Source organism: Mustela putorius, unplaced genomic scaffold, assembly GCF_011764305.1.
Source record: "Mustela putorius furo isolate JIRA1106 unplaced genomic scaffold, ASM1176430v1.1 tig00000253_pilon_pilon_pilon, whole genome shotgun sequence".
Classification (NCBI taxonomy): Eukaryota; Metazoa; Chordata; class Mammalia; order Carnivora; family Mustelidae; genus Mustela; species Mustela putorius.
This window is the reverse complement of record NW_025421329.1, coordinates 4,647,782-4,661,909: the sequence shown is the minus strand read 5'-3', so window position 1 is coordinate 4,661,909 and position 14,128 is coordinate 4,647,782. Positions and strand designations below refer to the sequence as shown.

Sequence of the window (14,128 nt, the reverse complement as noted above, 5' to 3'; positions counted from 1 at the left end):
GGCCGCCCTGGGGGAGCACGTGTCGCGCTGCTGGCCTTCCCCGGGGCTGCTGGGATGGTGGCGGAATCTGGAGGCCTCCAGCCGCCGTCGGGCAGGGAGGCTGGCGGAGGCGGGGCCGCGGCCGCCCCTGAGAGGCGCCCCGGAGGCGGCGGCGGCCCAGCTTCTTCTTTCCTCGCACAGCCAGGCGGCCCCCGCTCGAGGCCCGCGTCGCCATGGCCGCGGTTCCCGAGTTGCTGCAGCAGCAGGAGGAGGACCGCAGCAAGGTGAGGCCCTCCTCGCCCTCATGCTCCAGGACGGGAGGCCACGCCGACCTCCTGGAGCCCTACATTCCTTCCCTTACCCCTTGAGGGCTGCTCATGCAGCCCTTTTTCTCCACGAAGGCCACCCCCTACCGCCACTCGGAGGCCCGTGCCGCACCCCGCGGTGCCCTTGGCTCCTTCCTCTTTGAGGACTGCGGACCCGAGGCGAGAGCCGGGGTCGCGGGACCGGTCCCTGCTAGCACACGCCCGGGTGTCGGGTACGGAAGGCGCGTGGCGGGTCTTTGGAGCTCCTCCCTGGAGACACGAGAAAGTACTCTCAAGTAAAAAGTTAGGGAAGCTTCTGGCTTTGTACGGATTCGACGGTGAACGTGAAATGCACTTGACGTGCAGTAAATGGCATATTTTGGTTCGGTTGCCTTCGAACTGCCAGTCTCTCCCCCACCCCGCTCCCCTCCCCCTCTGTGGGAAAGCTTTTTGGCCCAATTACTGGGGAAATTCCATCAAATTAAATCTGAAGCGTGTTCTTTAGAACTTTATAAACGCCAGATGCGTCACTGCGGGAATTTCGTCATTTTTAGTAGGTATTGAAATACTTGTTAAACTTAGTTTTCCTTTTAAAAACTTGAGTTAGTGTAAGCTAGCCCCATGCCCCTTAAATCTTGAGTCCTAAAAGATAATGCAATAAGTTCGGGTTACTATGGCCAATTAAAGATTGAGAGAGGTCTCTCATTACACTTGCTAATTTCGTAATTAATAAAGGTGGGTACGAGACGCATTACGTGCGGAATCATGAAAGTTTTTATGACAGAAAATGGGGGAAAAAAACCCCTAAGAATACAAGGTATTGTCAAGTGTAAGTAACCTGGAAGGCATTTTAATAGCGTTACATCTACTCAGAAGTCCGAGGCAACCTTTGATCGACGCAGCACGTGGGGAGAGACTGTTTTCCAACTAGGAAGTAGCCAGGTGAAACACAGCTAGCTGGGTTCTTCCGGCAGGGGTGTCCTTGCCGCGTTAGTTACTGAAATGCAACTTGGTGTGTGAGGGTAGGGTCTTGATGGGGGTACTTTTTTATTTCTGAGAGTTGAAGCAAAGTGTTCTTGTTTAACCGAAAGTGGGAGCTTGAGATTATGATTCTTTCTAGAATACTATAGCCGTAGTTTTCTTTATAGGAGTTCAGATGCTTGAATAGGAATGTTGACAGTAGTTTTTGCCCCCCCCCCCCAATCTGGTACCTCATCTCTTGATCCAGAATCTGTTTTATACAGCTATTTAAAAGGACTTAACTCCTTCAACTGACCTCCCTGTGTTTATATTGTAGCTGGATTTTAAAGTAATTTTCCCACCACTCATGCTCCGACAGAACTGGGGGTTATAAAGGCAATTTCCTGCCTGTTTTAGTGGATACAGGAAAGGATTATACAGCATTATTATTAAGTTACAGAAATCAGGAAATAAAAAAGCCTAATAATACCACTCTAACTCTTGGCTTCGTCTTGCTTCTTTTCTTTTTTTTCTTTTTCTTTTTTTAAGATTTTATTTATTTGAAATACAGCCACACATAGTGGAGAGGGGCGGAGGGAAAAGGTGAAGGGACTTCTCCTGAGCAGTGAGCTGGACCCTGGGATCAGGACTTGAGCTGGAGGCAGATGCTTAACCAACTGAGCCTCAAAAGGAGGCTCCCTTATTTTGCTTGCTTAATCTGTGATCCACAGCCAGCCCTGTGCTGCAGATCAAGTATAAGTGTTTTTCACTATTCAGGAAAAGGGAGTTTGGGAAAAATGAGAACAGGAAGTCAGATCTTGGGCAAACTGTTTTCTTGCCATAATACAGTTTTGTTAGCCAAGTGAAGTATTTTACGTTTTTACAGCAAATGTCTTAAATGTGAACTTCTCACTTTGGAATTTACATGAGGATAAGGATGGGGTTTAGATCACTAGTAAAGTAGGGAACATAATTGACTTGAGGATTTTGAATGCTCATGCAGTTAAGTACTCTTTTCAGCTTGTTCAGCAAAACCAAAAGGGGTATTGGTTTGTATCTGGTAGCCTTCCGCTTAGTTACATCCGTTAGTTGGGGGTGTTAGGATTTGTCTCCTTTCCCAGAAAGCAGTTGAGGAAAAGAGATACATGATAAATTTTGTTTTTTTTTAACTCATCCTCTACTGATAGGAAAGATTGTATTTTGATTTTTAGAAAAGTAAGGTTTTACCAGGTCGCTCTTTTTTTTTTTTTAAAAGATTTTATTTATTGACACAGAGATCACAAGTATGTAGAGAGACAGGCAGAGAGAGAGGGAAGCAGGCTCCCTGACGAGCAGGGAGCCCCATGCGGGCCTCGATCCCAGGACCCTGAGATCATGACCCGAGCGGAAGGCAGAGGCTAAACCCACTGAGCCGCCCAGGCGCCCACTAAGTCGCTCTTGAAAAGGTTAAAGCGTTGACAGCATTTTAGGCGTTATCATCATGATAAACTAGTACTGAGATACCCCATTCTTCCAGAGTTCTGTAGTGTCTTGTAGTGTCTTGGAGTTTTTTGTGGGTAGGAGAAAAAAATTGGAGTTTTATGCAGAACCTTGTTCCTGCAAAAATAGTTATCCTGGTCTTCGGTCATTATGTATTTTTTTAGGCTTTCTGGGCCTTCCCTTTGTAAAAAAGTCATTAAAATAGGTGGGCAGTATGTGTGAGTTTCTGCTTAGTGAGTCAGTGTCTATCTTTTTAAGTTGATGAGTCTCATTCCTGTAGTCTAGCAAACCTATGGTAAGTTGAATGTGGGTCCTGATTGCCTGTTGGACTTTTTTTTTTTTTTTTTTTAAGAATTTACTTTTATTTATTTGACAGATCACGAGTAGGCAGAGAGAGGAGGAAGCAGGCTCTCCGCAGAGAGCCTGATTGCTGTGGGGCTCGATCCTAGGACCCCGGGATCATGACCTGAGCCAAAGGCAGAGGCTTTAACCCACTGAGCCACCCATGCGCCCCTGGACCTTTTTTTAAATAATAAATTGCTACCAGAGTCCAGTTAAGTTTTAACACATAAGGAAAGCTATGAGGTGATACTCTTCTCTGTGTACAGCTATTACAGCTTGGCCCTTCAGTAGTTGGTTTTGTGAATTTTGGTTGAGTGGTGTCTCCTCCGCCCGTCATTAATGTTTATAGTGCTACTCAGGTTTGCAGCTAGTTGTTTTTATTTTATTTAAAGTTTTATTTATTTATCTGAGAGACATCATGAATAGGAGGGGCAGAGCGGGAGGAGAGAGAGAATTGTTAAGTGAGCTTGGAGCCTGACTGCAGGGTGCAATCCCAGGACCCTGAGATCATGACCTGAGCTGAAACCGAGTCAGATGCTTAACAGACTGCTACCCAGGTGTCCTGTGCATAAAGATTTTATTTGACAAAAAAACACAAGCAGGGGAAGCAGCAGGGAGAGGAAGAAACAGACTCCCCTCTGAGCAGAGAGCCCTATGTGGGGCTCAATCCCAGATGCTTAATCCTGCCCTGTGTCTTTTTAAACTGGTGTGGAAGTTGTAGGGACACTGTTCTCTTCAGCTTGGGTGAGGAGTGACCTACAGTTTGTTATAGGAACAATACTGAACTTTTAAAAATACTATAGCAAGTCCAAATTTACTAATTTTTGTGGACTGAAGTTTATACCAAATGCCTGACTTCATTTTTCTCTTAGTTTACTGCACGCCAGAAGTATGACTTAATTGGAGCTGCCCACACCTTAGTTCTGGATCAGTAACTTGTACAGTGTGTCTTGGGATCCTTATTTGTGACTACTACTTTAGAAGTCATAATCTCTCCTTTTTTTGGCTGTGAGGAGAAATGGTCAAGGGAGAATTTTCTGTATCGAGATTCTCCTTTGATGAAACCTAAACATCTAATACAGAGGTTTTTTTTTTTTTTTTTTTTTTTTTTTTAATTCATTTTGAGACAGAGGGAGGGAGCATAAGTAGGGGAGAGGGAGAAGCAGACTCCTCACTGAGCCAGGAGCCTGATGTGGCACTGAGTCCCAGGACCCTGGGATCATGACCTAAGTTAGATGCTTAACCAAGTGCCCCAGACCTTTGGTTTAAAGCAGGACTTCTCAGCCTAAATACTGTGCACATTTTTTGCTTGATAATTTTTTGTTGTGGTAAACTGTACTGTGCATTGTAGGGGTTCAGTATCCCTGGCCTCTATTGGGTGATGATTCCCTTCCCTCCAGTAGTGAGAGTAAAATTATGAATTGTCAAATGTCCCTTTATTTTTTATTTATTTATTTTTTTTAGATTTTATTTATTTACTTGACAAAGAGAGGTCACAAGTAGGCAGAGAGGCAGGCAGAGAGAGAGAGGAGGAAGCAGGCTCCCTGTTGAGCAGAGAGCCCGATGCGGGACTCGATCCCAGGACCCTGAGATCATGACCTGAGCTGAAGGCAGCGGCTTAACCCACTGAGCCACCCAGGCACCCTCAAATGTCCCTTTAGAATCACTTTCTCCCTAAGATGGTATGAGATGTGTGGGTCAGGTTGTGTTAAGACCAATACTTAGTAAGTCCATTTCAAATTTTGTTAGATCTAGGATTGATAAATTCTAAGAAAATAATAATGCTGTATAAAAACGTAAGCATTGTTGACCAACTTTGGAAATAGCTTTCTCACCAGTATTGAGGAATCTATCAAAAGATGGAAAAAGGGGCGCCTGGGTGGCTCAGTGGGTTAAAGCCTCTGCCTTTGGCTCGGGTCATGATCTCAGGGTCCTGGGATTGAGCCCCACATCGGGCTCTCTGCTTGCCTTTCTGCCTCCTTGTGATCTCTGTCTGTCAAATAAGTAAAATCTTAAAAAAAAAAAAAATGGAAAAAGGTGGATTTCTTCAGCAGGTTCAGGGCAGTTGAAGGTTTCAGGGGCAGCTGTGTTTACCATGGTGGAGTTCACTGCCACTGTGGAAACCTGAGGATGCTGGGGGCTCTTGACACCGCACTCGCAGAGCGTTGAGGGCCATGTACGCTCACTGAGAAGTGTGCTGTGTTTAGAACTGGTGCAATATACCCTGCTTTTTGAACATCTTGGTTTGTTTGTCAGGGCCTGAATGCTTGAAGAAATTAGGCAAGAGTAGTTCTGTAGGTTAGTACTCCGAATTCTTCAAATAACCAATGTGAAAGGCTCATGCAGTGAAGTTAGATAGTATTTTAAGGAAACAGCCTAACTTCTAATGAACCCAGTTCTTTTGAGGAAAGTATTTCAGAGCTTTGTAAAATTCTGCCTTTACTTTTTGAAACGGCAGGAAGACCGCTGCAGGACATCTTGTCTCACATGAATGTGGCAAACTTCTCACAAGTATAAATTGAAGTTTCTCTGCATGATTTAGCTTTCCAAAAAGCTATTTCTTTACCTCTTAACACCTATTTATAATTGGCCAATGAGTTAACTCTTAAAAGAGATCTTCACCCTAAAAGAGGAATGTAGAAATCATCAGCTGTTTCACACCCCAAATGCAAACCATAAATACACAGCAGGGAGTGTGTTAAGTTGTAGTTGGAGGAGCAGAGAAATAACTGAACTTCTTCGCTTCAGAAATTGGGTCCTTGGCTTGATTCCCTCCTGCTTGTCTTTTTGCAAATATGGTGTAACTTTAAGGTACTACTATGGTCTGGAGAGAAAGGGTAATTTTCTCAAGATAGTTGCTGCAGTGTGCATTTTCTGCCTGAAGAGTTTATGGTTTACAACTTTTGTTGGGGTCCGTGTAAATTGTGAAGAGTACAAATGCAGATGTCACCAATTTCCAAGGCTTTCACTTAACCTTTCATGGAGAGCACTACAAAGCTTGAACATTGTGCAAATGGATACAGGGAGCTGTTAAATGATAAAATTTTGAAAAGCTGGTGTTGCAGTCTTTGTATCTGAATGATCTGGGAAATGTGCCTTACCTCTGACTCAAAGCAGAAGAAATACCACCCTGAGCCTTCTCTTTTTGTATGCTATGATTTGTGTCTCAAATATAGATGACACAGCTTAACCTCAGATAGTTCTCTGCCCATGTTGCTGAACCACATCATTGGTGGTAAGGTAAATTCTTTTTAATCTCAAATCTGTGTCTTTTTCATCTTGGGTTGATCATAAAGTAAGTTCATGAGGATCAGGCAGTGAATGTTTGCAGTATATGTGCTACCTAAGCCCCCATGGTGGTTAATATTTCTAAACACCCTCATCAAGGTGACTAATGTGTAAAATGTCAGGTTTGTTTCAGAGGGCCCTGGACTTGGTAGACCAAGAAACTGCTGGGAGCAGCCTTTCCTTGGTGGAGAGGCAGAGGACTTGGAGTTCTGAATGGATTTGTTGGAACTACTTCCTCTGTAGTGTTGGTTTATTGCTTCCTAGTAGAACTTCTGTGCTGCAAGATCATTACAGATCATACAGTTTAACCCATTTGTTTTGTGAATTCATTTGAAAATAATTTAGGCATCTGGCACATAGATGGATTTCTTGAATTAAGGTATTTAAGCCAGTAATTGAACTTAACCTCTTTCTGGTTATTGTTGGAATTTGACTAGTTCATAGATAGGCTTGCAGCTTTGTGAAGTGATGATTCAGTTTATCCATTCGCTGAGTGCGCTGCACTGACCTTCTTCCAAGTCTCAGTTCCTGTTCTAGGAACTTGGGGCTATGTAGCCTCCAAATGCCCTGCAGTCTGCGGTGTTCTACCGTGGGCAGCTTGTGTGTTGGTAGACTACTGGTTAGAATGGTATGGTGTCAGCAGGGATGAGTCCCTCTGGGTCCCATCTCACCAAGATGAGTGGTAGAAATCTGATCACTTGGCTGCAGCCCTTTATCTAGTTTTAAAAGTGTATGACTTCATAACTATTACCTGTGTTTGTAGACTGAAGTTTTCCAGAAGCCTTTGGTTCTGTTATCTTTGAGGACTAAGATGATAACGGCAGGACTGAATTGCAGAAGGGGAGACCCAGTTGGTGTGGGGAGAAGGAGGCAGGAGATGTGACAAATACCTGTAAAAGCAGAGCTCATATATTGCTTAGAGTTGATTGAATTGCTTTTCATGCACCAGTGCTATGATGAAAAGCTGGAATTGAATACAGATAACAAATAGGTTTTGGTTACTTTTCAGGATGGAGGAACACTGTAACAAACGCTTGGAGTAAGCAATTACTTGAACCATGAAGAGGGCTTTGGAGGAGGATATGGTATTAGAGCACTTCTTATGAATTGAAATAGTAGCAGAGTGTGTTTCACAAGTATGATCATGTGAGTCTTGTTTTCAGAACTACAAATGTACAGTAAGTCTGCAGCTGAGCATTTTTTAAAATTTATTTCCGCACTAATGAACATTGGGCTAGGCAAGGTGTGCATGCCTTTCTAGCTGAAATAGCCTGTTTCTTGGTTCTTGTGATCAGAACGAAAATCTGGTTTACAGAGCAGGCTTCATGGCCGCTGTTTTGGCTCCATGCTGTTAACACACCATTAGTGGATAATGTGTCATGTTGCCTCCCTCCCTGATAGTGGTCTTAGTTCCTAGGCAGTGGGAGGGATTACAAAGCAAAAGCCTTAGGAGAAAGAAACAGTTTGAAGGGAAGACACATTGTTGTTGCATGTGCTAGCATATCCAGCTTCCTCCTGTGTACCAAACTGGTTTTATTTTATTTTATCTTAATTCTAAAGAGAGAGCAAGGGGGGAGGGCGGCGGGGACAGGCTCTCCGCTGAGCAGAGAGCCCGATCCAGGGCTCGATCCCAGGATCCTGAGATCATGACATGAGCTGAAGGCAGAGGCTTAACCCACTGAGCCACCCAGGTGTCCCAAAACTGGTTTTGTTTTTTATTTTCAAATTTTTATTTAAGTTGCAGTTAGTTAACCTACAGTGTAACATTGGTTTCAGGAACAGAGTCTAGTGATTCATCACTTAGTATAATACCCAGTGCTCAATAATAGTGCCCTCCTTAATACCCATCATTTCATCCACCCCCTCATCCAAAGTAGTTAGTGTAAATGGCTCTTCAGCTAGCCCTCATTTTAGCAGAACAGAATTGCTGTGAGATAATTTCTTCTCACTGTGTTATCTTGTCATTTTGGTTGTATGTTGCTAGTGTAAACTGGAGTCTTTTGTCACCATAACGTTTACTACTTCCGATGTAAGTATTTTTTAATGTTCTTCAGTCACATAGGTGGGTACCCTTTGCCACTGTAAGCCATTAAACCATTTGTAAAGGGAGCTTTGCAGATGGTGGTATCTTGTACCAGGGTGAGTTATAAGTAAGATTTGGATCAGAATTGGTCCTTAGCAGCTCAGAGGTCTGCAGAATTGTTGTGTAGTAGTATCAGGTACCCCAGCTGTAAAGGTGATGAATAGGTAAGGAAGTGCACAGGGATTCTGTATCAGTTTTTCTCTTTTTCAGGTTCTTTTAGCAAGCATTCAGATTTTTTGAAAAGGATTTTTATTTGAGAGAGCACGAGTGTAGGGAAGAAGCAGAGAGAGGGTGAAGCAGTCTCCCTACTGAGCATGGGGCTCTATCCCAGGACCCCAGGACCAGATCCAAGCTGACTCTAGCTGAAGGCAGATGCCTAACCAACTGAGCCACCCAGGCCCCATAGCATTCAGGTTTTTTTTTTAAACCGTTAAAAATTTGCATTTTAAATGGAACAGTGCTTGTTTCCTACCCCTCCTCTCTTTTTAAAGATTATTGTAATCTTCGTAAGAATTAATCTGGTAGGGGAGTACTTTGGGTCTGAAACACTATCTGAAACTTTGGGTATGTGATGCAGTGGTTTCTATAGAAATCTACGAAAGAAAGTTTTAAAACTTCCATTGTTTGAGAATAGGTAACGTTTTAAGTTGGATACTGAGGAGGTACCTAAGGAACTGGGAAACAGAAAAATTAATATGCCTAAGGTCAGATAGTTCTGAAGTCTGCCTCCTTCTAGGCATTTTGGCATCTGTGGCCCAAGTCAAAGACGGACAGTGTTGGCCTGCAGTGCTAAGCAGTACTCTGAATACTCCTTTAGGAAAGGGGATGGAGGTGGGTGAATGGGGAATGTTTATGGAGGGGTGCCAATCCTTATACTCTCCATCCTGGTGATTTATTTAGCAAGCATTGTGGCATGGGGCAGTCGGGTTTTTGTTGACTAAGCAGGAGGAATGCTGACCTTTTAATCACACTTGTGCTTCTGTAACTCAGGATACAGTGCTGACTTCGAAGCCTTGAACATTTCACAACTTTTTACTCCTTGATGATCTATCTGCTTCATTATCTGGAGGGGTATATGCTTTTTCAGAACAAGAAGGTTCATTTAGCTTGTAAATGAGGACTCTCAGTTGGTGATGGCCTGAATGTGTGGAATTTTGTTAGTATCTTCTTTTTCAGACAATTCTTTAAGCCTCAAATGCAGACTTACTGTGTTATCTGGGGTTTTTTTTTTTGGAGGATAAGACTATCATGTCAGGTGGTCGGATTTTTGTTTGAATTCTAAGGTGATGTGTCCCAGCAAAAATGATTATATGTTGGAGAACCTTGGATGCTTGGTATCCTATGATGGAAAGTCTTTTGAAGCCTCCAGTGGTTTTTGTGATTTCTTTGTGCCCTTGTTGTAAAAAAAACCCCCCACAAAACCCGATACTTCTGTGCTGACGAGAAAAGAAGGTAGTAATATAGTAAGTAGTCTGGGGTTTTACCTCTGTATGGTTGAACCTATGGGAAGAGAGGAAACCAGAATAATTTGTTGCGTGGAACAAAAAGCAGTTGGGAAATTCGATTGTAGCTTTGACTGAGGTGCTTAAATGAACCCCATTTACTAGATTAAGTTTCCTTTGGGTCCTTCAATCTTAATTCAAAATGTAGTCCATGTGGAGTTGGTAGGCTCATGGAGTTTGCTTCACTTGCAGTGGGCTAAAATTGAATCTTTGGTGTTCAGAAATTGAGAGCTGACTAGGAACCAGGATTTGTGACTTCTTGGGAGCTGGAATCTTAGGAAAGAGCAGCTGCTTGAATGTACATTAGACCTGTCCTATGGGCTACCCTGTCTTTCCAGCAGTATCTCTTGCCTCTTTTTTACACCTGGCCTACTTTATTTCCTGGACTACCAGAAATATACGATAGGTGGGATGGCCAGTATTCTCTGCAATCAGATTTTGTGTGTCTTTCGAGGTCTTTTCCAACACTGTATTTGCCAGTGACAAATGAACAGAAGGAAGGAAGCTTTTATCAGAACTATGTCAGCTCCAGTCAAGTTGTGATAAAAGGAAGTATTCCTGACCTTGAAGCCTTATCTCTTGTTTGCAGAGATCTCATAAATGGACATGTGAAAATTAAGCCAAACAAGCAAATATTTCATAGGTGTAATTAAGAATCCATTTGGGAGAAATATTGAGGTTGAGATGTCAGGGACTATTAAGTATACTGTGTTCTTGTTAATACTGAAGGCTTTGAGTAGGAACTATTTATTCTTTATTATTTGAAGCTTCTTTTTCTTAGAGGAGAGGCATTGTTCAAGGGCTGACTGATTTTTGCAGCTTAAAATTTTTTAGTTTGCAGTGCTCATAAGGAAAAGAGGGTACTGATGATCTCTTCTAAGATAGAGAGGAGAGAGAAATAATCATTTTTGGTATGTGAATATATTTAATCTTTATAGAACTGATTGAACCAGATTTCCTAGTTTCTGAAGTTAAGCTTCACTTGGTGTTAAACTTCAAATTTTGAAGGGAAAAATTCCAAAGGGAAATTCAGAGGGAAGTAACTTCGTATTCCCTGCTCTGCTATTCTCTTAATGCCAGTCTTCACTTGGCATTCCCCGGATTCAGTAATCTAGAGTGTGATGCTTTGGCACTAGTTTCCTAGTTGGGTGAGAGGGGGATGAGTTGCTTACTCTTTTTTTTTTTTAAAGGTTTTATTTATTTATTTGACACAGAGAGAGAGACAAGATCACAAGCAGGCAGAGGCAGAGAGAAGCAGGCTCCCCGCTGAGCAAGGAGCCAGATGCAATCCCAGGACCCTGAGATCATGACCTGAGCTGAAGGCAGCGGCTTAACCCACTGAGCCACCCAGGCGTCCCTGAGCTGCTTATTCTGCATGCAATGTCATGCTGTGTTTGTATCACATCTTCAGATTGACCCTCAGCTTGTCTGCTTTCAGAATTAGGACATTTATCATGTTTTAGATTTAGTAGGAAAGCTATTTTAACCACATTCCCCCAACAGTCTAGTTCTTCCAAAATTCTTCTTAAACTGGGAAAAGAAATTGGGTATTTCTTTCCTCTGAATTTCTAGATAACAAAATCCGTTACTTTGCTTCCGGGGCAGTGTTCACACTTGTTCTCATGTGTCAAGAATGTGGTATTTTGGGGGCCTGGGTGGCTCAGTGGGTTAAAGCCTCTGCCTTCAGTTCCCGGTAAGGATCAGATCAGTAAGGATCAGATTGAGCCCTGCATTGGCTTTCTGCTCAGCAGGAAGCCTGCTTCCCTCTGCCTGCCTGCTGCCTGGGTACCTACTTAATGATCTCTGTCAACTAAATAAATAAAATCTTTATTTTCCTAATTGAGGCCTTTGTTTTTGTAATCTACATCTTGTGTCTAGATTTTTCATCATTTTGAAACAATCTCTGACTATTAATTGGTTCTCTTGAGCTAATTTTTCTTTTATACTTAGGAATCCCATACCACATGGCCGTTTTGTGTGGTTGTGGGTTTTTTTTGTTTTGTTTTGTTTTGTTTCTAAGTTACTTCAGTTCTGTGTACTATCTGGTAATGCCTCTTGAATGTTCTTTGTAGTTGGGGCATTTATTCTGTCTAGTTCCAAGTCACTATAGTTGAAGTATTTGGTTAAGTGTATTTTTCACATAGGTATAAAATCATCTTGTTCCTTTATTCAGAAATACAGGAATATTTTCGACCTACCTATTCATTTAAAGAGCAGGTTTCCCTACAATTTCAAATAAATGTAAGAGCTATTGTTATAAATGATCTTGTATAGAATACTTTTTAATTCCTAGCTTGCATTTTTGGAGGGATACTTTTAACACTACAGTGAAGTTGAGACTAATAGCCAAAAACTGTCTTTCAGCTGAGATCTGTATCTGTGGACCTGAATGTTGATCCCTCACTTCAGATTGACATACCTGATGCACTCAGTGAGAGAGAGAAGGTCAAATTTACCGTGCACACCAAGGTAAGTGACAAAGTAATGCTGTGTTGTAGCTTTGTGATTCACAGTGGGCAAGAAGAGATGTCCTGAACTGAAAGGATTGTTGGTTTGCTGTGTAACACTACTGCTGAGGGAGAACATACCTCATCTTGCTTGTAGTGAGCATCAGATAAGTGTTCTCGCTTCAGCATTTTCCACTGTTGGGGAGCCCCAGTGCGTGGGTATTGCTAATGTTGGGTGGCTTGTACTCTGCTTCATGAGGAAGCCGACCAGGCAGTGATGTGTGGAGCCACTATCTGCACAGCTTAGATCTTCCCCCTTTGTTTTTCTTTGCATGAGGGAGAAGTGCTTGCTTTTTCTGGTATTTAATAAGTTACTGGTCTTTGCCTCTTCTGTTTACTGTGATTCAGAACACTTTTTTCCTCATCCACTTTTTAAAAGATTTTATTTATTTATTTGACAGAGATTACAAGTAAGCATAGAGGCAGGCAGGGGGCAGGGAATAGGCCCCCTGCAAAGCAGAGAGCCTGATGCAGGACTTGATTCCAGGACCCTGAGATCATGACCTGAGTGGAAGGCAGTGGCTTAAGCCACTGAGCCACCCAAGTGCCCCTCATCCAGTTTTTTAAAAAGATTTTATTTTAAAGAAAGAGAGCACAATGCGGGGGTGGTGGGGGGTGGGCCGAGAGAGAGGGAAAGATAATTTGTGGCAGACTCCCCATGGAGCCTGAAGCCCAATGCAGGGCTCTATCTCCAACCCTGAGAACATGATCTGAGCTGAAAATCAAGAGTCCATCTGAGCTATCCAAGCGCCTTATATACAGATTTTTAATTTGACAAAGGCAATATGCCAGTCTAAAAAATGTGGAGAGTAAATAAAATGTTTCAGAATCCATCCTTTCAGGAACATTTTCTCCTTCCATACTAGTTAAAATGCACTGAATGCTTGTCTTATGCCAGGCATTGTTGTAAAGAGTTGACATGTATTTAATTTTCTCTTTATAATAACCTTATGGTATTATTGTATTATCACAGGTGAGGAAACTGCCACAGGTTTAAGTAAAATAAATAGCTAAGGCACAATTTGACTTGGGCAAACTGCACTCCCCCCTTTGCTACCATGCGACAAAACTTTTATTAACATTTTGAAGAGCTGTTGAGAAAACCAGTGACTCAACTATTATTGAAATTGATTAATTTCTAAACTTAAATTGGGGCAAAATAGCTGTATAGTGCAAAGCAGTGCCATCGTTGGGCACTATGAAATCAAGACTGAAGATGATAGAGCTTTTGGGTTATAGCACATCTCTAGCATAGAGACATGCTATGCTTATGGTCCTTCCCCCTGTTGATTTCTCTTAATACCTTGGTGGCTTGATTAGCATACCTCACTCAGGAGGCAGTGTGACAACTATATGATTATATCTGCCTGACTTGACCTGAGAGGTAGTTTTGTGAAAAGAATTCCTTAAAGAACATGTTGAATCTTTAGGGGTGACTTTTTTTTTTTTTTTTTTAAGATTTTATTTATTTGACAGATCGCAAGTAGGCAGAGAGGCGGGTGGGGGTGGGCAGGGGGGGGATGTAGGCTTCCCGCTGAGCAGAGAGATGGGGTGATCCCAGGACCCTGGGATCATGACCTGAGCTGAAGACACAGTCTTTAACCCACTGAACCCCCCCAGGCGCCCCTTCAGGGGTGACTTTTATTATAGTAAGGAGATCACATGTTGCTGCTTTTGTTCTCA

The 14,128-nt window shown here is 42.6% G+C and overlaps 1 protein-coding gene and 1 non-coding gene across 5 annotated transcripts in view; both read left to right on the top strand.

Moving 5' to 3' along the window:
* The window catches only part of SNX5 (sorting nexin 5), a 28,645-nt gene that overhangs the window by 199 nt on the left and 14,318 nt on the right, over positions 1-14,128 (top strand). For 2 of the 4 annotated variants that reach the window (XR_006606300.1, XM_004754179.2), the window contains exons 2-3: positions 181-263; positions 12,303-12,407. Coding sequence is in view for 2 of the 4 variants with exons in the window: in XM_004754179.2 (XP_004754236.1) it covers positions 213-263; positions 12,303-12,407 (156 nt within the window). In the remaining 2 variants the exon portion in view is untranslated. The remainder of the gene's footprint in view (positions 1-180; positions 264-12,302; positions 12,408-14,128) is intronic. The other 2 variants (XM_004754180.2, XM_004754181.3) reach the window with 2 other exon arrangements.
* LOC123391616 lies at positions 6,814-7,051 on the top strand. Its single transcript, XR_006606311.1, has one exon. It is a non-coding gene; the product is annotated as a small nucleolar RNA SNORD17 (small nucleolar RNA).